Raw genomic sequence first — 25,209 nt, forward strand, 5'->3', positions numbered from 1 at the left:
AGGATGGCTCACTGGATAGTGGGCGCCATTACCCTAGCGTACCAAGCACAGGGTATGCCCTGCCCCCTTCAGGTTGCGGGCACACTCAGCAAGTGTTGCATCGTCCTGGGCGGTGGCTCGTGGCACCTCGCTGACAGATTGTAGAGCTGCGGGCTGGGCGACCCCCAACACGATTGCTAGATTCTATAGCCTCTACGTGTGGAACCGGTATCCTCCTGTGTTCTCACCTCAAACTGGTAGAAGCACTGAGAGGCCCGGTTTCGGGTCGGCTTGTTAACCGCTCCAGAGCGTCCATACAGTAGACCCTGTCGAGCTCCTCCATTCCCTCGGCAGCCAGATGTTGCGGAGCATCCGGCGCCAGGCCCTCTCGATGAATCCGTGAGAACCGGTGAGGGCTGGGAGCCATGTAAAGTACCCCAAGAGGACTTTATGTGTGTATTTCCCACGGCATAGCCTTAGAGCCCGTGTTTCCCGGCAGACCTTCTGCCCGTCTAAGAGGGTTCAATCACCTCCAATTTTCCATATGCAAACTGAAATACTGTCCATATGCGTATTGTTCCGAGACCTCCTCACGGGAAGGCTGGACTTCCGCACGTCCCTGTTCACTAGAACGTGGGACGTTTCCCAGTGTTCCAGTCTTACAGAATGGGTAGTGTTACAAAAGTAGCTGGCTTCTTGTGGTTGAGCCCGGCCTACGCCGATGAGACTGAGGGGCTTGTGGGCTCCCACAGGACACTGGAAGAGGCAGCGTCCATGGCGTTTTTGGTAGGGATCCCAATTACGTCGGTCATCTGGCGTGACTCGGAGTGACCGACTGAAAGGGGGAACGTCTCGGTTACGTATGTAACCCTCGCTTCCCTGAAGAAGGGAACGGAGGCGTCACGTCCCGTCGCCACGGTGCTGCACCTCTGCTGAAGGGGGCGGGTCACTAGCTCGGCTCCTCAGCGAAAACCTGAATATGCGCTGCACCCGCTGCTTATTTATACACGCGCTGTGATCAGCGGCAGCTGGATGCGATTAGCGCATGCCAATCTTCAATTGGCTTGTTTAGATACACTTTCGAAGTAGATTGGTCTCTCGGCGAGATCCCAATTAAGTCGGTCATCCGGCGTGACGTCTCCGTTCCTTCTTCAGGGAACGAGGGTTACATACGTAACCGAGACGTTCTTTGTCATCAACTCAACTTGACATGTTTGGAGGAGGAGGAATGTTGCCTATGATCCCAACAACACCATCCCCACCATCAAACATGGAGGGAGAAGCATTGTGCTTTGTGGGGTGTTTTAATGCTAAGGGGGAGGGACACCTGAATTGCATCAAAGGGATGATGGATAGGGCAATGCAGCATCTGCCAGAACATTGAAAATGGGTTGTAAGGATAAAAGAACCTCAGATGCTGAGGAACAGAAATGCAAATATATAGACATCTTCAAGAGTGGAGGTGCAGGAAACTACCTTCCCTTCTATCCATTTGTTTCTCCACCCATCTTTCCTTCCATTTTACTTTTGATTAGTTTCTGAGAACTTGATGTTTTGTATTAAAATGATTTGATGTGTTTAAATTGCCATAATACATTATGACCGATACATGACCGATAATCAATTGTTACATTTGATCTTACATTGTTTCACGCTGTAATTATTGACTCAATAAAGAGTTCATTTGGAATAACCGAATATCAAAATACTAATTAGAAACAGACAAACAACCAATTTGTATTTCAACCTAAAATTTGAGGTCATAATAAAATGGAGTCCGATTAATAAATAAAATGGAGTCAGATTTGAGTTTAACCTAAAATTGAATAATATTATGCACTGAAAATTAAGAGAAATCTGGATGCCTTCCTTGGGCCGATTCGTGGATTTTACAGTGATGAGCAGCCTCCGTGATTTCTCTACCTAAAAGAGTGACGTCTTTCCAGTGTGGATGAGGTTTGAGCTCCTTCCCTATCTACAACTGCTGTGGTAAATTTGTTCCTTTTACTTATTAAAGTGTTGAGGGAAGGTCTGTTGCATCTCACATATAGAATCATTTTTAGAGTGGGTCGACATACCCATTGTTACACCTGAGAGTCTAGAAATTAGGTAGGAAAAGAATTAGCTGGGAAACAGGGACAGTAGAGTGGCAGTATAGATCAGGATTAATGAAGATTCAAGCCCTACAAGTAAAAACACTCTCCTTTGTTTGAACGACAAAGGATAAAATCTTAATTGGAAAAACAATGCAATCATGTCCTGGTTTTCAGCAGAAAGGAAAAAATTATAAACTGAATCAAATATAACAACAACTTCCACTGTCAACCTACATAGGAAAAAGACCAGAGACATTAGCCGAGAATAAGCACATAATAGTGTAAGTTTATTGATGACATTTGTATGATTCAGAGGGGACCACAACAAGGAAACAACAAAGAGCTCTTATTAACACTGTTTAAAGTAGATTAAGTGAAGGCGTATGTTACATAAATATGCATCCATGGTTATTATATTACTAAGTCTACACATCAAAGTAAAATTAGTTCTATAACAAGTTGCTTGATTTTTTTTTACTTAAATTATTACTAAAAATCGCCCCAGCGGAATTGGGGTCTTTAATGCTCATGATACAGCAGACTGTGAAGACTTAACTAGAATCAGGTGTTACACACTCAGGCTGCACTGAAACATCATTTCGGTGATATGTTCAAAAATTAACTGTGGTTCTCTTTATTTTTGTTGCTGTCTAAGGTTGACTGCAATTTCTTGGAGGTCAGATACAGTCTTGTGCAAAAAGTTTAGGCAGAAAAAGATTTTGAAGATTTTTCCTTTTTTCTTTTTTTTTCTTTTTTGTTGGTGTAAAACAAATCAAAACCCCAATTTGACCACAAAAAACATGAAGATTTAGCAGACTCAGGAGTGGTGGTGCACCGTTGCACATATGCACAGACAAGACCTTCATGGAGGAATCAACAGAAGAAAACCTTACCTGCGTCCCCATCATAAAATCCAATGTCAGACGTATTCAACAACATCTACAGAAGCTTTGATGCGTTTTGGAAACTAGTACTGTGGACTGATGAAGTTAAAATAGAAAAGGAGCAGCATTTCATGAAAAGAACACCTTGCCAACTATTAAGCATGGGGTGGATCTATAATGCTTTGGGGTTGTGTTGCAGCCAGTGGCACAAGAAACATTGCATGGGTGGAGGGAAGAATGGATTCCACTAAATACCAGCAAATTCTGGAAGCAAAGATCACACAATCTGTAAAAAAGCTGAAGCTGAAAAGAGGATGGCTTCTACAACAGGACAGTGATAATAAACATACCTCCAAATCCACTACAGAATACCTCAAGTGACACAAGCTAAAGGTTTAGGAATGGCCATCACAGTGCCCTGATTTAAACATCATTGAAAAATTGTGGGTAGATCTTAAAAGAGCTGTGCAGGCAAGACAACCAAAAAATATTACAGAACTAGAAGCCTTTTGCAAGGAATAATGGGAAAAATCCCATTGTACAAGAAGTGCAAGAATTAAAAGACTTTTAGCTGGCTATAAAAAGTGTTTGCAGGCTGTGATATCTGCTTAGAAGGTGTTACTAAGTACTGATTATGTAGGGTGCCCAAACCTTTGCACAGTGCCACAATAATGTTTTTACTTTTTATCTTTGTTCAATCTATGACATAAAAAGTTACTATGCGCCAATGTTTGCTGAAAATATTGTGCATTTTTTCGATTTCCAAGAGAGACTGTGTTAACATCTGTGTTAAGATCTTTTTCAAATATTTACTTTCCAACATTTAAATAATAAAATTGTATTGCTAAGTGCAGCAGTTATGTTACGTTGCTCAGCAGTGTTTAGGAATAGTTAATTTTGAATTGATCCAAACTTGTAAACTCATAGACAGCAATTAAAACATCAAATTTGGTGTTTGTCACAAAAAAGGTATTTGGGCTTGGGATTTTTATGCAGGTGGTTGGGAGAAAAAACCCGACATTCTGGATTCAGCAGCAAAAAAATACTGATCACAAACTTTTGAATGGTAGTGGCAGTGATGGAAGATCAAACTTTTTAAAAACTTTTTTTTTTGCTTTTTCTGGTGCTTCTTGAAAAGTAAGAAGTGTAATATTTATGTTGATGTTTAATTCTGAATTTAATTTGTGGTGACGACAACGATGATGATTATGTGTGTGTGTGTGTGTGTGTGTGTGTGTGTGTGTGTGTGTGTGTGTGTGTGTGTGTGTGTTTCTCCCCATAGGTATCGCATGTACAGAAAGAGTCAAACTACAGGCTTCCCCTCTCTCATCACTATCTTTTCAGCTCCCAACTACTTAGATGTCTACAACAACAAAGGTATAATGGACACATCTTTCATATTGTTTATTGCTAATGTGTGTTAGCAGACTATAGGCCAGATGCCTATGTGTGGCACTGCTGAGGGGCAAGTTGTACAGACTCAAGTCTCAAGCATTTTCAAAGAGAAAGGAAGGGGGTGTTTTTTCCCTAGTCTGCTTTTGTCCATTTGCAGATAAAGAAAAGGCAACATTGAATTAGCCAAGACTCAGCAGAACACCCACATAGACATACAAACCTTGATATGAGTAAGATTTGTGTTTATTACCAGCTTGTGCCTTTTTCTGCTTACCTGTAGATTTCATTTTGCATTCTCGTATTATTCTCTAATATATATTTTTAGGGAATTTTTTTCCCCACAAAATGCTGAGCCATTTTTTCCACTTGAGCAAGAGAAATAAATAGTATATACAACGTAGAAGTAAATTTGAAAATTGATGTTTGCTTTCATAATTTTTCTAGAGAAAAGGATACAGAATATACAGCAAGAAATTTTGGATATACTTGATTATATTCATCAGGAATTGACTCAGTTGGCAAAAGTGGGTGTTGCATATTAAAAAGAAGTGAGTAGCATACCGTATTTGTTTAACATTATCAAATAGTTAAAATGGCATCAGCAGAAAAGGTATAACAATAATAAATGTACAAAGATTCCTTCACAAGATGATTAGGTGCTGAAAAAATGCCTTTTATTTGATAAAAGATAATATAATTGTATTCCTGGATTTTTTTCCTTGGAAGTTGTTTACTGAAGACTCACTAATATTTCACCAGTTAAACACCTGATCTTGATTTAATTAATCCCATCTTAACCTGTGAATAAAAGTAACCCTATAAAGTTGGTTCCCTACATTTTCACTTTAGAATAGAGTTTCAGGTTTTAAGTAATTCTTGCGAATTATTTGATAATTCTTTATTAAGTACTAATGGGTATCCAATATTTTCACTTACTTAAGGTTTGACTTGCACTGTAATTTTTTCTGTCTCACATCAGAAACTGGGGCAACAATTAACTAAAAGTAGGTTACACTGAACACATGGCACGAGACAGAAACAATAACAAAAGTCCAAAGAGCGTGACACATACAACTTCCTTACAAGTAGAGAAAGATTGCAGAAAGACTAAAAATATGATAACTAGCATATGGTTATAATCACTATTAGATACCTTTAAAAAGTTAAAATGGTAAGCATTTTCTAAAAAGTAAAAAAGACAAATGCACAAATGTTTTTTCCTGAAAATTAAGACTTATGCTTTTAATCTAAATATAATAACCAATATATTGCATCCCGAAAAATTCATGTATTTATATTGTGCGATAAGTCGATATAATGTATTGTTGCAACAGGCCTAGCTGTCGAGGTGTTTCTCATGCTATCTAACTCCAAATATAGCATTACTCTCTATTATATAAAAAATAAACATGAACTATAACATGTTTCATAAAATACAATGCTAACTCTTTAGAATACAGTGTCTTATTACTGCTTAAATAATAAGGAATTATTAACAAACTAACAGGTTATTATTACATTCATTAACACTTAACTCACTACTAAGGAGGTTGTATGAACTAATCGGTATGTAATACAATTTTATGACTGTGTTAGGTAACAGTTAGCCAATCAATAACTAAAAGATAGCTAATTCATACCTCATGTAGAACTAATATTAATAATTTACTAGTTAAGGGTTAAAAATTACTGAATCAACTACTACTGAACAGTTACATGCAAATAGTCACTATAATAATAAGGTCGGGTAGAAACCCACAAATCAAGTACTTGAGTAAAAGTACCACAATAAAATATTACTCCAGTAAAGTTATAAGTAGGCATATTAATTTTTCTAAATTACTTGAGTAAAAGGCCAAGTAAAAGTACTACTACAGTAGCAAACTTTGTTACAGTCCACTACTATTAATATTAGCCAATAATGGAAATGAACATGTCCTCCATCCAATACGCATGTTTAGAAAATTTGTACAAAAAATGCCTGAAATACGACCTATCAGAGTGTATACTAAATTGTGCTGCTCCTACACTGTTTTGTACTATTTTATCTGCAGTGTAATTTGGGTGTATAGCATTGTGTTGTATATAAGACATGATCATGTGAGCATAAGTTTGAAACTCGAGAGCACACTAGTTCATAAAAGGTAAATTAACTGTAGTTTATCATTTTGCAGGATTTTTGTGAAGGGTAGGTTTAGGTTTAGTACCAGAAGGACGTTAGTGACATTTTTGGTGAATTGGAGATTTACAGTGGGGGAAATAATATTCATTACTTGAACTTGAAGTTTTTTATTAAACACATTACCAATGCAGCGATTCACGTTAAATTTTGATCACATATTGGTATTAACTTAAGAAATCTACGTATTGAAAAGACATTGAATATTACAATCCATTAAAAAGGTAATGTATAATAACGTGAAATGACACAGGAAAATGTAAATTTCATGTGGATTGCTGCACTGGAAATATGTTTATTAAAAAATTTGTTGTGTTCACTGTATATCAAATGAGAGCTTTATACTGGCAAAAACTGTCATCCACGAGTGTGCCATGCCTTATTTTACATGACCTTATTCTGCAGTGGTACCCAGTACCATTTTGCAGCAACTTAAGAATTTGATTGAGGGAGAAGTCATAGTTAATAGTTAACAAGTATTCCTATTCTAAAGTGTTACAACAAATTTGTGTTACAAACGTCTAAAATCAGTGCACTTTCAATGCAAGTCAGATCAGCCTATGGTAAATTTTTGTTTTGGCCCTCCTGCAAAGTTTTGCCTTTTTGGTTCTCACTTCTTATGTTTTTGCCTGAATGGTAAACAATTGCTTTGCTTTGCTTCAGAAAGGAGAGTCTTGCCATAATTACTACAGATGCAGTACACTCTGTAAAATGGCAATTTAATTATTTTGAATTCATAATTTATTATTATAACATTTATTATTAATTTGTTTACCAAAACACTGGGATGAAAGTCTTGGGTCATATTTGTTTTTTAATCTTGGGTCGTAGGGTAGTTATTGGGTAGTTTGTGTTGTGTTATCTTGGGACAGCCAATACCATCAAACGCATCTGTGACCTGTTCCATTGGCCCGGCCTGGATGCTAAGGTGAAACAGTGTTGCCAAGCCTGCCCTACCTGCCAGGCAACATCTCCCCCAGTCCACTGATTCCACTGTCCATCATAGAGATGCCCGTCAAGCTCATGGACCTTGTTGGGCCGGGTGCCTATATCTGCCTGGGGCATGAACATATCCTGGTGATTATCAACTGTGCCACCACTTACCAAGATGCAGTGCCTCTCAAGTAGGCCACCCCCAAGGAGCTCTTCCTGCTTTGAACTTGAGTCGGCATACCAGCTTAAACCAGATCAGGCAACTCCCTTCATGTCCCAGCTAATGGCTTACCTCTATTGGCTCCTCAGGGTGAAGCAGTTGAGAACCAGTCTAACAGCCCAGACGGATGGCCTGGTCAAATGTTTCAACCTGCATTCACTTAAACCCTGGACCTCACTAAAGGTTACTGGCATGCACCTTTTTCTTAAAGACCCTTGGACGGATGTTGTCACCCACTTACGTATCCATGGCATTTGGAGGACCACTGTCTTTAGAGGATGCTAATGGAGTTACAAAGAGCTGGACTCACCTCTAACCCTTGCAAGTGTCACCTAGCACTCTCAGAGGTGAAGGACCTGGGCTTCCATGGTGGCTTGTGGCCACATCCGCCCTGTGAAGAACAAAGTGAGGACCCTTTCAAGAAGGACTGGCTCCCCTTCGAGGCCCAAAACAAAGACCCAGGTATGAGCCTTTTTAGGGTCGGCAGGGTATTATCGCTTCTTTTTGCCTAACTTTTCCTTCTTACCTGCCCCTCTGAAAGACCTGACCAGTAAGGGACAGCCAGAGACTGAAGAGTCATTCTGTAAGGTGAAGCTGGTGCTCACCTCTGAGCCGATTCTACGAACCATGGATTTCAACTGCCCCTTCGTGCTGCAAACAGATACTTCTGACACAGTCCAGGAGGTGCATCTCACATCTCATCCTCTACATTAGCAGAAAGCTAATCCTGCCTGAGAGAAACTACGGAGGCTCTGGCCGTCAAGTGGGCGGTCATGGAGCTCTGCTACTACTTCCTGGGCCGTAAGTTCACCCTGGTGATGGATCATGCACCCCATCCAATGGATGGCTCGGGCCAAAGACACTGGTGTCAGAGTGACACAGTGGTTCCTTATGCTCCAGGACTTCCACTTCATCTTACGTCCTCAGGCTGAAGCTGCCAACACGGTAAACGGTCTCTTTCGGATCTTGGTCACTTCCCACTCACCCCCTATATCCCCCTTATTGTCTCTGTATTATTCCATCAGGACAATAATTTGGTAATAAGTGATAATAAGTGTCCTGAATTCTTATTAGCGGTGCCCTGGAAACAGACGAGTAGCACCTGATTTCATTATTACTCCTAAAATACAAGTAGTTCACTTAAAACAGTTTGGAGGACCAGGTTCAGTGTTAATTTACATTTACATTTACATTTAGTCATTTTGCAGACGCTTTTATCCAAAGCGACTTACAATTGAAAGTACAACAGCGATTCATTTTTTTGAGAGACAAACAGACAGAGTAAGTGCTTATAACACCCAGTCACAGGGAGTGTTCAAATTAGTACATGCCAGAAGGGAAGGAATAAAGAAGGGGGATGAGAAGAGAGACAGAGACAGTGAGAGTATTTTTTTTTTTTTTTTTTATGATGAGGTCAGGTATTGCTGAAAGATGTGAGTTTTCAGCAGTTTCTTAAAGATTGACAGAGATCCAGCATTCCGGATATGTACGGGAAGATCGTTCCACCAGCCAGGAACAGAGAACGAGAAAGTTCTGGAGAGATTTCGAGTCTTTTGAGATGGTACCACGAGGCGTCGCTCGCTAGCAGATCTCAGACTTCTAGAGGGTGTGTAGATTTGTAATAGTGAGTGGAAGTAGACCGGTGCCGAGTCTGTGGTTGTTCTATATGCAAGCATCAGTGCCTTGAACTTGATGCAAGCTGCAATCGGTAGCCAATGTAAGGAGATAAAGAGAGGTGTAACATGGGTTCTCTTGGGCTCATTGAATACCAGCCGTGCTGCTGCATTCTGAATCATTTGTAGAGGTTTTATTGTGTTTGATGGAAGTCCAGCCAGAAGAGCATTGCAGTAGTCCAGTCTAGAAATGACAAGGGCCTGGACAAGTAGCTGTGCAGCTTGCTCTGTTAGAAAGGGCCTGATCTTTCTGATGTTGTGTAGTTTCTGATGTTGTTAATAAAGCAGACAAGCAGAGTATACCCCAGAATCAACACTCTGAGCTGCGCTTTAAGCATTTTCTTGCATCATACAAATTATGTGTACAGGCAAGCAGATGAACCATGAATGCTAGTCGCTGAATCTTTTCCCCTAATGAAAACTACTAGAGTATAAAGAATAAATACTTGGGATTTTGCACTTTGCGTTAAAATTCTGTAAATTGTATAGTCTCCACTTAATTGATAGAGTCTATATTGAACTCGGCAGTCCAAAATTCAATGTAGTATGTTTATTTATTTATTATTATTTATTATTTATTTATTTATTTATTTATTTTGGACCAGCTCGACCAGTTACTTCCTAAAAATTGGCTTAAAAGAATAATTTGAAGAATAAATTTTAAATCATCAAAAAAAAAAAAAAAAAAAAGTTTTTCCATTATTATCGCATATAAATTATAACCTAAAACTTTGATAAATCACTGAGATTGATTCATTAACAGAATGGGTTTTACTTTTCTAAAATTATATTTGTTTTAGAATGACGAGGTACATCTAGTGCAAGTTTAATGTTCATAACACCTTTTTTTGTATTTTACTTCTCAGTTACTTAACTTAGACTGTTATTAGAAGTTTGTATTTGAAGAGGAGTTAAACCTCTCTCTCTCTCTCTCTCTCTCTCTCTCTCTCTCTCTCTCTCTCTCTGTCATGCACAGCCTGTGTTCTTTATGTGGGAGTACTTTAAGGTCAGCTTTTATAAAGGCATTTATGGTATAAACCTAATTATGGACTTAATAAAGATAATATATTTTTTTTACTGTCTAGCTTAGTACATGATTTAACTACAGAAGAGTCAAAACTCTTTTTGGCATTTTTAAACAAGATACTTCAGGTCTAATCTGATTTAATGATCTATGCTTAAAGTGCTATTGCCAGACCCGGAGATTAGCTGAAGAATGAGTTTGAGAATGAGCCTATTTTCAAAAAATGTGGAGTGTTCCTTTAAATCTGCTTTCTATTTTTATATGAATTTCACTTTAAAACTGTTTAATAAGCTTTTACTATACTTTCAGCATTTATCTTCTCAATAGTGTCAGTAAAGTGCATGCTTGAAATAAAATACATTACATAATGCGTGAAAAAAAGGTTAAGCAAAAGGTTAAGGTTTTGCAGAATGTAGAATCAGGCTGCTAATTTTGTGTTTAATATTTAAACATTTAGCAAGACAAAATAACTGGCAGTTTTATTCTAAAAATATGTAATCTTTTGGGAAATATGAGTATGTAATTTACTCTGTTCTTAAAGCCACAAAATTTTATCATTCAAAATAAATCATTTCACCCTGGGTGTTTTGTTGATTTTCCAGTAGTGCTTAATCTCCTCCACTATATAATTTAGTGGACATAATAAGATAATAGATATATATCAGGATTAAGATAATAGGTTTTTTTTTAGGAACACTGACCATTTAAAAGATGCTTTTGAGTGTGTACATATTGCTCATTTGTGACAATGTAGACAGAATCCATCAGTGTCCTTTATATTACTTTCCCTTATTCTCTACTGTCTCATTTTATGCTTTCTCTTTTTTTATCTTTCTTTTACAGCTGCTGTCCTCAAATATGAGAATAATGTCATGAACATTCGGCAGTTTAACTGTTCTCCTCATCCTTACTGGCTGCCTAACTTCATGGATGTCTTCACTTGGTCCTTGCCTTTTGTTGGTGAGAAAGGTAAACATTTGCCCACAACAGTTTTTATGTGGCATAAAATCTTAAGTACTTACTAGGGGTGTAGCGATAAATCAATTAATGGATAGATTCTATGATGTTCCTAATGTGTCCTATGTCTCTTGAATCGATTCTGAAATTACTTTTTAACAACAAATGGTGTTCTAGGCTAGTTTTAAAATGCTCATTAGTGGTTAAATGTACTTGCACCTCAGCTTTTGTTGCAACATTAATTTAACACTGTGAAAACTCTGTTGAACACTTTTGAACACTCATTTGAACTTTATGAATTATTATTTTAGGTTAAAGTGGTGTGTGTGTGTGTGTGTGTGTGTGTGTGTGTGTGTGTGTGTGTGTGTGTGTGTGTATGTGTGTGTGTATTGTGTGTGTTCAATGAACTGAAAGCAAGTTGTTTCTAAGCATGCAGTGCCATCTGCTGTTAAAACTAGGCTCAGAGTCAGTTCCAGAGAACATTGTGATACATTAGATTAATCAATTTATCTTAAACACCTAGTATATACAGCAAATTAACTCTCCCTTTCTTGTTGCTGTAGTGACTGAGATGTTAGTGAATGTATTGAGCATCTGCTCCAATGATGAGCTGACCACTGATGAAGAAATAGATGGTAAGGAATTCAGACTCATGCAATCATCCAGAATTTCTACATCTTTCTACAGGTTTAAAAATAAAGTGCATGGTGTTGTTCACAAGGAGGCACCTTCTGTCTTTCCGAGGCTCTGTTCTAAAACATAAAATTAGCTGATTTATAGAAAAAAAGTCCTAAAATATTAGGCAAGTCAATACTAATTTTAGGAGGGTTTTTGCTGTGTTTTAGTGCAAAATGTATAAAAAGTTGGGCATAGTCAAGAGGACTCCTAAAGCCCTATTAGGTCTAGTTTTGAGTTCTTATCACCTAAACATCTGCGATTGTCATGTTCAATTCACATTCAGACAGGATTCATTTTCCCAGAGGATCGCTGAGTGTGCTGAAAAACAGTAAGTAATTAACTCTGGGATTATTACAGAGGTTGTGTGTAAAAACACAGGCGTGGCAGATTCAGATGGGATTAAAATCACCATGTGCTCATGTTAAAAACCAAATTTCTCTTAACAACCCCCTGCAAATGTAGTCCTGTCCAAATAGGGCATTAAGTCACTAAGACCAAGTCACAAACCATCCAAACATGGCTTTATCCTTAAAACAGTTTACTGTAACTTAACATGTCCTTGTTTAATGACAAAAACTACATTTAAAGTTTAATAAAAACTATCTTTAATATGTTGACATGATACATCAATATACAATATTTCTATGATTAAATCACTGACAGAGACCCATCCCCTATCAGCCAAACATTATGGACATATTTAGTAAGCTTGTTGATATCATCATTAGTAAAAGCAAAGTGTTTTTAAGGCAAGTCATATCACCTGGCAGCTATTTTTGAAACACCTCTCAGGCATATGTAACTCCTATCTCTTTGATCAGGGAAAGAACTAATTTTACAAAACTGGTCACTGTTATGGATCAGCCAGTCTCTCCCGTCTCATCACAATCACGAAGATCCCCCTCACCTGAATACTGATCATCACGCAACTGCACTCCTCTCTACACAATCACTAGACTCTGCATATAACCACACGCCAGTGCATTCACATTTTTCTGATTTTGTTCATATGTAACGGACATAGATACTAATGATATTCTAGTATCCTCATGATATTGCTTATTTTTTGACTGGCCTGTTTCTATTGCACTATAAGCTGTGGCGTGTGCTTTTTCCTGTTCTGCTGTGCTCAAGTTTACTCGTTCTCCAGTTGTCTCTCCAGCGAGCCAGCCACCATAGTCTCTGCCTCCCTGTTCTCCATTTACACTGTCTGCTACCATTGTGCTTCCAATCCAGAAGGCCATGGAGGAGTATGTTGAAGAGGCTCTCAAACAGGTTTACATCCGCCTTTAGTCACCTTTAGTTTCTTTTTTGTGGCCAAGAAGAATGGAGGCTTGCAACCTTGTATCGACTTACAACACACTCAACAAGATCACAATTTTCAGGTATCTCCTGCACCCGTTTCAGACTCGTTTCAGCACCCCTTCTGTGTTCACGAAGCTAGACCTCCACAGCACGTATAACCTCATCAGAATACGCAAGGGAGATGAGTGGAAAACAGCCTATATGACCCCCTACTAACCACTATGAATATTGTGTTATGCTGTATGGAGGTAAACACTCCTTCTGTCTTCCAAGACTTCATGCATGAGGTGCTTCTAATTTACTCCTAAGCCTGGCCAAACATTACCTGCACATTGTGGCCTATCAACGTGAACACCAGTTGTACTCTCAAGGCAGGAAGTGCACCTTCCACCGCCCTACCATTCTATTCCTGGGATATAACATTGTTCACAGTGGCGTCCAGATGGTAAAATCGCATCCTGGCCAAGACCCACCTCTGTTAAGGAGCTTTTCATCGATCATTGTTTCATTTTACGATACAGCACCATCACCAGTCCCTTAACAAACTTACTCACAAGCCCCTAGTCTCAGAGGCCACCCAGGCTTTCCAAACCTTAAAGGAAGCCTTCACTAGTGCCCTGATTCTAGTGCATCACGATTCTTAGAGACTGTTTGTAGTAGAAGCTCTGACTCCTGTAGTGGAGGCGTTCTCTCTCCCAGCTGTAGGGACACTGCACAAGCTCCATCTATGTGCCTTCTTCTTCCACAGATTCAGAGCAGCGGAGAGAAATTATTACATTGGCAACAGGGAGTTGCTTGTTATCAACTTAGCGCTTGAGGAATGGAGGCATTGTCTAGAAGGTGCTGTTCATCCCTTCACAATCCTCACTGACCATAAGAACTTACAATACCTGAGAGAGGCTAAAAGGTTGAATCCCAGTCAAGCTAGGTGGACATTATTTTTACATGTTTTAATATCTTTATCTCTTGTCCTGGACCCAAGAAGCTAAATGTGGATGCTCTTTCCCACCTTCATATGACCGAAGAAAAACCTAAAAGGTCAAGCCGATCTTCCCTCCATAATGCATAGTCAGTCCTATCCAGTGGACCTTCCACCTCTTCTGATGCTCCAGCCATTTCTCATTCGGGCTGCCCTCTTGGACTGCAATACATTTAATGAATCAATCAATCATTGTGGCCAAGTGTGGCAAGGGATGTTAGAAGGTTCATAGGTTCATACAGGGCTGTGCTGAGTGCTCCATTTCTAAGAGCCTCACCATCTACCATCTGGCAAACTCCTGTCTCTGCCAGTTCCCACCCACCCCTAGTCACACATAGGAGTGGACTGTATAACCAACCTGCCCCTCACATGTGTGCTTGTAATTGTTGATCGGTTCTCTAAATCATTGTTGTCCTCTTCCTTTTAAAGGTCTCCCTATAGAAGCTGCTGAGCTTCAATTTAACAACATCTTCCTTCCTTTTTTTCCATAGGAAATTGTTTCTGATACAGTTTATCCCTCAGGTATGGAGGGCTTTCTACTCTATCCTAGGTCTGGCCATCAGTATCTTAACCAGTAACCATCCACAGTTGTACAGGGAAGATCCAGGAATTGGTGAGCTTCCTTCAAACCTTCTGCCAAGGTCACCAGAACTATTGGAACCAGTTCCTGGGTACACACAGAACTAGCTACTTCAACCATCCAGAAAGCACTGCATTCTAGACTCCCAACGTCATGGTGGCCAACTCGAGTATCTGATCGAGTGGGAAGGCTATGGCCCAGAGGAATGGTTGTGGGTACCCAGGAATGACATATTTGATACCATGCTAACGAAGGAGTTCCATGCAGCACACCCTGACCACTTGCTCTTTGCAGTAGAAGCTCATACTGTGGCGTGTGCTTTTCCCTGTTCTCCCGTTCTCCTGTGCTGTTTACTTGTTCTCCAGTTGCCCCTTCTCTCCAGTGAATCAGCCGCCATAGTCTCTGCTCTTCTGTTCTCCAGTTTCGCTGTCTGCCATTGTTCTTCCCATTCAAGAAATAAATTTGTTTTGAAATATTTGTTCTGTGTTCATCTGTAATCTTTTGTAATCTTTGAAATTACAAAAGAAATCTGACAACAATGTCAACAAATATTGTTTCTTTTGCTAAAATAAAAAAAAAAGAAAGAAAAAAGCTTATTTCTGAGGCAGCATGCACAGAAAATAAGCGCATGTCTCAGAATCCTGAGTTTCTATAGCAACTGCAGCTGCAGTGATGCACTGACTATATAGTGTTTGGCTCTTTCATTCAAAAAGATGGGGTGTCTGAGATTGAGCGCCTATATTGAGTGTTGCATTTTTCCCAAATTCAAATCTATGTTATTGACATCTTGGGTACTTTGGTAAAAGCTGGTCTCAGCATTTTTGTGTGAATTTTAGAAGGAAACTTTTATCTAAGAATCTTTACTGCTATTGAGTGGAACTCTTAAATCCTCCTGAAATATTACTGACCTTTTTTTTGTTTTATGTTTGTTTACTTGTTTTGTTTCTTTTACATGATTCTTTTACTATCACCATGTTGGAGAAGGTTTTATCTGTGAGAACTACAATTGCTTTTCAATTAATGTGCTGTTATTTGCAATGGCATATGTGCAAATTAAATTACAGACAGTAGCTAGCTGATGTTTAAATCTTGTGCAGACCATACCAACATGATGTTAGACCAGAAGTAGGTAAACTATGACCCGCAGGCCATATAAGGCCATATACATGAGTCAGTTGATCAAAAATGTCTAATTTATTCCAATATCAGCAAAATCCAAATATAGCCTGTAACATCGCAGCTACTGTTATCAATGCTTGTTGACACCAGAATTGGATCATATTTAGTATGTAGAGTAATAAGCACATACAGTGATCCAAATATATGTGATTAATAGTGATATTGTCTTTAATTTGAATTTTATTGGATTTTATTTTATTTATCACACAAACACACAGGCACTATATACTATATATATATATATATATATATATATATATATATATATATATATATATATATATATATATATATAAAACAAAGTCAGTGGTGTAAACAAGGTTGGAGACAACTGTTCTAAGCTTAAACTTTCCATCAAGTATAGTATAAAAACTATTATGCCTGCAAAGAATCCCTATATACACTGTTCTTAATGTCTTTGTAAACATTTTAAAAAAACAATGAATATGCAATAAATTGTCAATAAAATTTAGTTTAAAGCACCTAATTAATGACAATTTATGACTATTAATGGCTAATCTAAAGAATTATTCACTACTTATTCCCAATTAACAATTTCTATACTACAAGCTAATTAAACAATAACATTTGTGCTTTTACAGGACAATGAATTAATAATTTTATTTATTTATTTAAATTATTGAACCAGTTCAGGTTTTGGTGGAGCACAAACAGTAACAATCATTAAGCTCTGAAGATACACTCTCACTCTCTACGAAAGTTTATTTTTCCCCATTACTGTTCATCACTCATTTTGTCCATGTCATTTCTTTTCAAATATTGCTTATTTTGCTTAATCTAATGAATCTCTTTCTTTTTTTTCAGAGTTCTATAAGACATTTCTTCCCTTTTTTTTATTTATTGTTTTGCTTTATGTGCTTTTTGTCACATTTTGTCACTCCTTTTCACTACCTGTCATTCTTCAGTCATTCATTGATCATTCTTCTGTTCTGTTTCTGTTTTTTCTGGGGGTGTGTCTTGAGAAGGACAGCTAATATATGGGCCCAAGAAAGGTACAGCCTCCCACAGTCCAATGCAGTGTGCAGTCATGCCTCTTGTTTTCCAGTTGGTTTAATGAGCTAACACCAAAGATTCACTAATAAACTTGCTTACCATATCCATAGTTACTAAATCTTACGCTACATGCATCCTGATGAGCATAACTATATGAATTGACATTCAATAATTTATCATTTTCAAAGGCCATTGCTAATTGTGTGTGATTTGCTTGCAATGTTTGAAAAGAGTACCATTGATCAGGCAGACCACTAACATTGTTCTCAAATTACAACATTCCAATTTTTAAACAAATTGTACTGTAGACTATAGGAGGGAACAGAACGATTCATGAATTGTTTTGTGTTCTCAGAATTTTTTTTTTTTTTCTCTCCTCCACTATATAAATGCAATGACCAAGAGAAACATTTTAACTATGGATGTGAAAATTTACTAGGAAATCATTACATAAGTTATCTTATGTAAAAAAAAAAAAATAAAAATGCAGGACTTGAGCTCAGAAGAGTGTGATAGATTGCAGGGGTCTCAATAGTTTTAAACAGGGCCTCATTAACTTGACACAGTAAAGTTTAAAAAGAGTAACAGCAGCAGATGTTTAAATTGAAATATTCATAGCATTAGAGAAAATATCCAAATAACTAAGTGCCTTTATTTTATATGAATTAATTAGACTTGTATTATTAGTATTATGCTATATATTATATTGGTGAACTACACAGCTTAGAAACTGAGAAACAACTTAATAAATCCAGTTAAAATCATTTTGAGATCAACTTTCTCAGTTCTGAGAAAATGTGTTGTGTTTTATTGTCAATCAGTCAAACACACTATTTATATAGCGCTTAACAATACAGATTGTACAGAAGCACTGAACAGTATCAAATAGGAGAACAGTGATATTAATGTATGATGACAAGATTAAAACACTTTGTTTTAATTAAATATAGTCTCTGTAATCAAATCGATGATAATCGCTAGAAATTGTGTTTCTTTGCAAATGCTGCATGATTTGATTGTGTGTGTGTGTGTGTGCGTAATGCATGCATGCGTACAGGCAGTGCATGGCGCAAGGCGCACCTGGTAAATTTTGAAAAAAAAATCTTTTGCTGTTCATAAGCAAGATCTTGTACAGGTATTGTTATTTACTCATCTCAGTGTTGTCTATAATTTTACCTTTGATAAACTAGACATAATCTCAATTAAAAACAACAAGGTTCTCTCTCTCTAGCATCTGGATAGATGGCACTATTATTTACCAGACTGTAAAGCTCAATAGCAGCCTAACAAATGCTTAGCATGCATTTCAGTCCTAAAGTGTGAAAGTGTGGGCCACTGTGAGGAACTCTATTAACCTTAGTGTGCTGAGACAGCATAGTCTGCCAACTGAGTTTTCCTTACAGTCAACAGTGTGAGTAATTATACTCCAGTGGAAGTGTTCACCCACTGTAGTCATTTGTCTTTCTGGACATTAAAGTCGGAATGTAATTAAGTCTGGTGGACGTTTAAAATTAGAGATGAGTTGGCCATATTTTAATAAAGTGGCTCTTCAAGCATATTTGTAAGGGTTGTTTTTGTTTGTATGCACGATGCAATACTGACACTCAAATATATGCATGTGTGTGTCATACAGGGTGCCACGGCCTCTGCAATGCAAGGAGGTAATCAGGAACAAGATCCGTGCCATTGGAAAGATGGCTCGGGTTTTCTCAGTTCTTCGGTAAGATGACTTTGTGTACATGTTCAAAATGAACATATGACAAGTGTCAAATGGAAGTAGAGTTGTGCTAGATTAGATAGTAAGATAGTAGATGGTAACCTTATAAGGAACTGCTTTTCCATGGTTTAAACTGAATTGTAAGAACACTTACAGTTTTTTCCAAGAAAGTATATGAGCTGGCTATTCATGGAACACTGACGGCTCGAATAACATTACTTCCCCATATTATCAAAATATTTGAGTATTATAAATTAAATATAATAACTTACATACATGGTATGTGCATGTAATACTAGCAAAGATGAAGTGTAAAGCTAATCTCTCTAATCTCATTAATAATTTAAACTGATGGCAACGCCTCGTTAACTTACACAGTGAATAATAAATGTTACTCAGCAAACAAACCTTATAATAAAATATAAAACTTATTTAAAATATAGTGTTTTATTATTCACCTTACCTCAAACCATGCTCTTGTCTTCGGGTTGTCATTCATTTGAAAATAGCCTGCAAAATTCAAAAAATTTTAAATTGGGTTTTTGTAACAAAGTATTTCTACTTTTAAAATTCTAAATAATTTATTCAGATTGTAAATGACTTCTATTGTAAATGATTGTTTTGGCTTGGTTGGTTGTCTTATAACTCAACGTATGATGCAACTTGTGCTGTAATGCTGAGTCAGAAGTCTACAAAGAAGCCGGAAGTCAGTCAGTTTGTTATTTATGTTATAATTTTAAAACTCAAAATATTTTTGTTTCAAAACCCTTTGATCTGCTTAAATCAATCAATAAATCAATAATCGGTCACTTTTATTTATATAGATATTAATAAAATCTGTGTTTTGCCCTGGTGGCCTGTATACAGTAGCCAATACAAACATGACAGGGGATTTATCACTAGCTTGTGATAGTTATTAATAAACAAAATTGAATTGAAAACCAAATAATCTGAGTTATTTTTCTGAAGAAAATAAAAGCAGGCAGTTTAGCTGTTCAGGACAACAGGGCAAAAACTATCACTTAAAAAAAAAACTACAGCTGTGCATCATTTAGGAAATGGCACAGTATTAAGAATCAAGTGTGTATAAACATCTGAATGGGGTCATTTTTATACAATCAACTATTGTTTTTTTTCTTATGGACTATATGTAAACATACAATGTATTGCCAAAAGTTCACCCATCCAAATAATTGGAATCAGGTGTTCCAGTCACTTCCATGGCCACAGGTGTATAAAATCAAGCACCTAGACAGAGCTTCATGCAATGGGTTTCCATGTCCTAGCAGCTACATCAGCAAGTGCAAGGCAAAGTGTTGGATGCAGTGGTGTAAAGCACGCTGCCACTGGACTCTATAGCAGTGGAGACACACTCTCTGGAGTGACGAAACGCACTTCTCCATCTAGCAATCTGATGGATTAGTCTTGGTTTAGCGTTTGCAAGGAGAAAGGTATTTGTCTGACTGCATTGTGCCAAGTGTAAAGTTTGGTGGAGGGGGTATTATGTTGTGGGGTTGCTTTCAGGAGCTGGGCTTGGCCCCTGGTTCTAGTGAAAGGAACTCTAAATGCTTCAGCATACCAAGACATTTTGGACAATTCCATGCTCCCAACTTTGTGGGAACAGTTTGAAGCTTGGTCCCTTTCTCTCCCGACATGACCCCAGTGCACAAAACAAGGTCCATAAAGTCAGAAGTCTACCATGACAGATCTGGTGTGGGTGAACTTGACTGGCCTGTCCTTACCTCAGCCCGATAGAACACCTTTGGGATGAATTAAAGTGGAGACTGAGAGCCAGACCTTCTCATTCAACATCAGTGTGTGACCTCACAAATGTGCTTCTGGAAGAATGGTCAAAAATTCCCATAAACACACTCCTAAACTTTGTGGACAGTTATAGCTGTTATAGCTGCAAAGGGTGGACTGATGGCATATTGAACCCTGTGGATTAGGAATGGGATGTCACTTAAGTTCATATGTGAGTCAAGGCAGGTGAGCGAATACTTTTGGCAATATAAGTTATTCTATATGTCGTATTCAGGTCAGTACTAAATAAACAATAATATGCATTTAGATTCGGCAAGGTGTGTGTAAATGTTGACTTCAACTGTATATTTGATTTGAAATGTAGAGTTTGATAACTTTTTCTGTGTATTTTCTACTTTCTGAGGGGCACAGATAAATAAATAAGTAAATGCTGAGGATGATATCTCTCAGTTGTGCTGGAATGTTGAATGGCTATAGTCAATAATTAAATAATAAGGTGAAAAATTAGCTATAGACATTATTAGTACTTTAGATAAATAAGATGACATTTAATAAATACAAGTGTGTGTGTGTGTGTGTGTGTGTGTGTGTGTGTGTGTGTGTGTGTGTGTGTGTGTGTGTGTGTGTGTAAAATAACAGTTTGCCAGCTGTAAATTCCTTTGAATCATAACACCATTGGCAGCTATTGTGTATGTATTTTTTATATATTTGTGTGTTAATATTTATATGTAACAACGTGCAAAATGTTCTGTTATAGAGAGGAGAGTGAGAGCGTTTTGACGTTGAAGGGTCTCACTCCAACTGGCATGCTACCCAGTGGCGTTCTGTCTGGAGGCAAAGAGAAACTCCAGAATGGTGAGATACACACACAAGTCTTGTGGTCAGGAATATGTATAAATCATTAAGCTAACTGTGATGATATATCTCTTGGCTGTTCCAGAATAGTAACCAGTGCATTTTGAAACAATTGAATTTTAGTTTGTTCTGTTATAGACTGTTTTTAGATTCATAGTAGACTTTATAGATTTTAGATTTATATCTATATATTTATAGTTGATATATAATATCTAGTTGATATTTAATTTTGTGTATATTCTGTGTACCCCTGGTGGTTGTTTTATGAAACTTATATTATTTCCTCTTTGCTTCCTTTCCTTTTCTCTCTCTCTCTCTCTCTCTCTCTCTCTCTCTCTCTCTCTCTCTCTCTCTCTCTCTCTCTCTCTCTCTTTCTCTCTGTCTTTGTTTTTTCAATCTTTGTCAAATATTGTCTTCTCTTCATTCTCTTGTCTCCCTAGAAACTGCAGGTATAACTGCAAGTATATTTCAGAACATATTTTCTTAAAAAAACACAGTTTCACTCTTTGCTGTCCTTTGTATAAACGAACCCCAGAAGAATTAATACTAATTATTTTGTTCATGAAAGGGCCATGACTCAAGGAACATGTTCCCAGTTTTTACATTTTAAATCTCAGATTCACTGTGTCCAGTATTGTTGCCATTTTTGTGGATATCAGATACAAATCTTAACGATTTCTGAGAATACTTTTGCAGGAAATAAAGGCACAATTAGCACATTTATATGCATTGATTGCTTCATAGGAATAACAATATGTATACTTAAAATCGCTCTGTGGTGAAAAACTGTTTTTTTTGCGCTTTTAGACAAACCATGGGCCAGTGCATTTGCTTAGTATTTTCCCAATGGCAGTCACTGAAACATGATTTGAAACAGAATATTTTCCCAATTTGTCCCAATGTCATGTGCTGTTACCTCTTATTTATTTGTATGTAGAACGACTTGATTAATAACCCCATGGGGCAATAGTGTAAAAGTAGTCCAGAGTTAGACCCACCTCTCCCACTTTGCCCACTGCATGTCTGCGAGTATACGCATTTGACATGATTTGGAATCACAAACCTGGCTGCATTTGAGTCTTCAAGTGATTTTGAGGACACATCATCAAGTAAGTAAATTAACAAACCTCACGGTATTCTCTGTAGTTGTTCATTAGTTGTTCATTAGTCATTTTCTGTGCATGAACCAGCACAAACAGATAATGTTGAATTGATCACAGAGACCATCTCTGAATTTAATAACAAATTGTTGTTAAATTCAGAGACGTTCTCTTTGATCAATTCAACGATAATCACTAGAGATTAATTTAGCAAGCCAGAAGCGTCATTGGCAAGGAACCAAAATCCCATCTGTCCAAATTGGAAAAAAAAACCTTGGCAGAAACAAGGCTCAGTTGGCCAGTTCTCCTCTAGCCGGGACGACCAGCACTTAACCTCCAGTTCAGTTTTAAACGCAGCTATATCAGATTGTGTAAAGGATTTATTGTGTGTGTGTGTGTGTGTGTGTGTGTGTGTGTGTGTGTGTGTGTGTGTGTGTGTGTGTGTGTGTGTGTGTGAATCTGGATCCAGATGATCTGTCCGTGGCTGTTTTGCTAGGTGTTCTGCTTTCTGATGAACATTATCCCTGGGTGTTGATCCACCATCTGATCTAGATACAAGCTGAGAAACAGAAGAAGAAAGAAACAAGACTAATTTTAGCGTAGATGCCATTCTTTTTACGATGTAAATGAGTACATTGTGTTCTATGAGTAGTGTTCCTGGTTCCAGCTGAACTAATTAATGCAGCCTAACAATCCTTTAACAGATTTAAATAATAGGAGCGTATTAGTGTGTTATGTGTAGACTAAGTTAAAAAGATGTGTGTCTTTAATCTAGATTTAAACTGACAGAGTGTGTCTTCTTCCTGAACAGAGTTAGGAGATTGTTCTAGAAAAACGTGCCGCTCACAGTCGATTTTGATATTCTAGGTACTATAAAATGGCCAGAGTTTTGAGAACGTAGCCGACATGCAGGACTATAATGTGATAAGAGCTTGCTCAAGTATTGAGGAGCTAAACCATTCAGGGCTTTATGAGTAAATAACAAAAATTTTAAATCTATCCAATGAATCTCTATCCATTTGATAGGAGCCAGTGCAGTGTTGACAGAACCAGACTAATATGGTCATACTTCCTAGTTCTAGTAAGGACTCTAGCTGCTGCTTTTTGGACCAGCTGAAGATTGTTTATGAAACATGCAGAACAACCACACAATAAAGCATTACAATAATCTAACCTGGAGGTCATAAACGCATGAATTTTCTGCATTCGATGTTAAGAGCATAGGTCATAATTTGATATATTTTTAAGATGGAAAAACACAGTTTTACAGAAGCTGGAAAAATGGTTTTCAAAGGAAAGATTGCTGTCAAACAGCACACCTAGGTTCCTAACTGATGATGAAGAATTAACAGAGCAGCCATCAAGTGTTAGACTGTGTTCTAGATTATTATATGTGGGGTTTTTAGGTCCAATTATTAGCACCTCTGTTTTGTCATTAAGCATTAAAGACGTTTTTAATTAAGACGTTTCTCATCATCCAGTTTTTATATTCACTATGAATTCTGTTAGTTTTTCAATTTGATGTGTATTACCTGGCTGCAATGAAATATAGAGCTGAGTATCATCAGCATAGCAGTGAAAGCTAACACCATCTCTCCTGATAATATCTCCCAGAGGTAACATGTATAGGTTGAAAAATAACGGCCCTAGCACTGAGCCTTGAGGAACTCCATATTTCACTTGTGAGCGATATGATACCTCCTCATTTACCTGCTACAAACTGATAGCGGCCCGATAGATATGATTTGAATCATACAAGGCACTTCCACTAATCGAAAAGTGGAAGTGTGATCAATAGTGTCAGATCTAATAGCACTAATAAAGAGATCCAAACCATGATCAGATGATAGAAGCAGGTCATTAGTAACTATGGTACGGTATAAATCCTTGCAGATACCATTTTGCTCTAAGAATGAATATAGTTGTGAGGATACTACCTTTTCTAGTATCTTGGACAGAAAATTACAGAGCAATCTCTAATCTCCTTTTCTAATTCTTTTGTGATCAAGATGTGGTTTCTTAATAAGAGGTTTAACTACAGACAGTTTGAAGGTTTTGGGAACATATCCTAATGACAATGATGAATTAATAATAGTCAAAATAGGATCTATGACTTCTGGAAGCAGATCTTTTAATAGTTTAAATGGAATAGAGTCTAACATACATGTTGGTGGTTTATTTGATTTAAGTTTGTGCAAGTAAAAACTTGTTTTATCTAAAAAAGATGTTAAGGTTTTTTACAGTCAAAAGAAGAAATCACAGATGAAGTTTTAACAGGAGGGTTTAAGACAAAATTGATAATCGTTAAGAGTGTTCTGGAACGTTAGGAGTTTTTAGCAATGATATTAGAAAAAAATGTATGCTTTGCAGCCCTGACAGCCTTTTAGAGATGTCAAAGGGAGACATTCAGTATTTCAAATGTTATTTAAAGCTTGTCTTTTTTTCCATTTACATTCAAAAGTTCTGCAATGCTGTCGTAATAATCTGATATCATTGTTGAGCCAAGGCTGAGACTTGTTTTGGGGATAGAACAGTTGTACATAACAGTGTTAAGTAGAAAAGCACAAGGAGAATGAGTACAATAATAGTCTTTTAATAAATCCACACAAAGATAATTACACATTGAACAGTTGTAAACACATATCACATCAATGAGGGACAAGGTAGACCGGTTGATCACAAACAAAACTGAAGGAAT

At 37.4% G+C, this 25,209-nt stretch overlaps 1 protein-coding gene across 1 annotated transcript in view; it reads left to right on the plus strand.

The window, feature by feature from the left end:
- The window catches only part of LOC122348112 (serine/threonine-protein phosphatase 2B catalytic subunit alpha isoform-like), a 43,165-nt gene that overhangs the window by 11,886 nt on the left and 6,070 nt on the right, over positions 1-25,209 (plus strand). Inside the window, exons 6-11 of the mRNA XM_043243374.1 lie at positions 4,242-4,336; positions 11,227-11,352; positions 11,904-11,975; positions 12,164-12,167; positions 18,709-18,795; positions 21,314-21,411. Of these exons, the coding sequence (XP_043099309.1) occupies positions 4,242-4,336; positions 11,227-11,352; positions 11,904-11,975; positions 12,164-12,167; positions 18,709-18,795; positions 21,314-21,411 (482 nt within the window). The remainder of the gene's footprint in view (positions 1-4,241; positions 4,337-11,226; positions 11,353-11,903; positions 11,976-12,163; positions 12,168-18,708; positions 18,796-21,313; positions 21,412-25,209) is intronic.

Source organism: Puntigrus tetrazona, chromosome 7 (genome assembly GCF_018831695.1).
Source record: "Puntigrus tetrazona isolate hp1 chromosome 7, ASM1883169v1, whole genome shotgun sequence".
Lineage (NCBI taxonomy): Eukaryota > Metazoa > Chordata > Actinopteri > Cypriniformes > Cyprinidae > Puntigrus > Puntigrus tetrazona.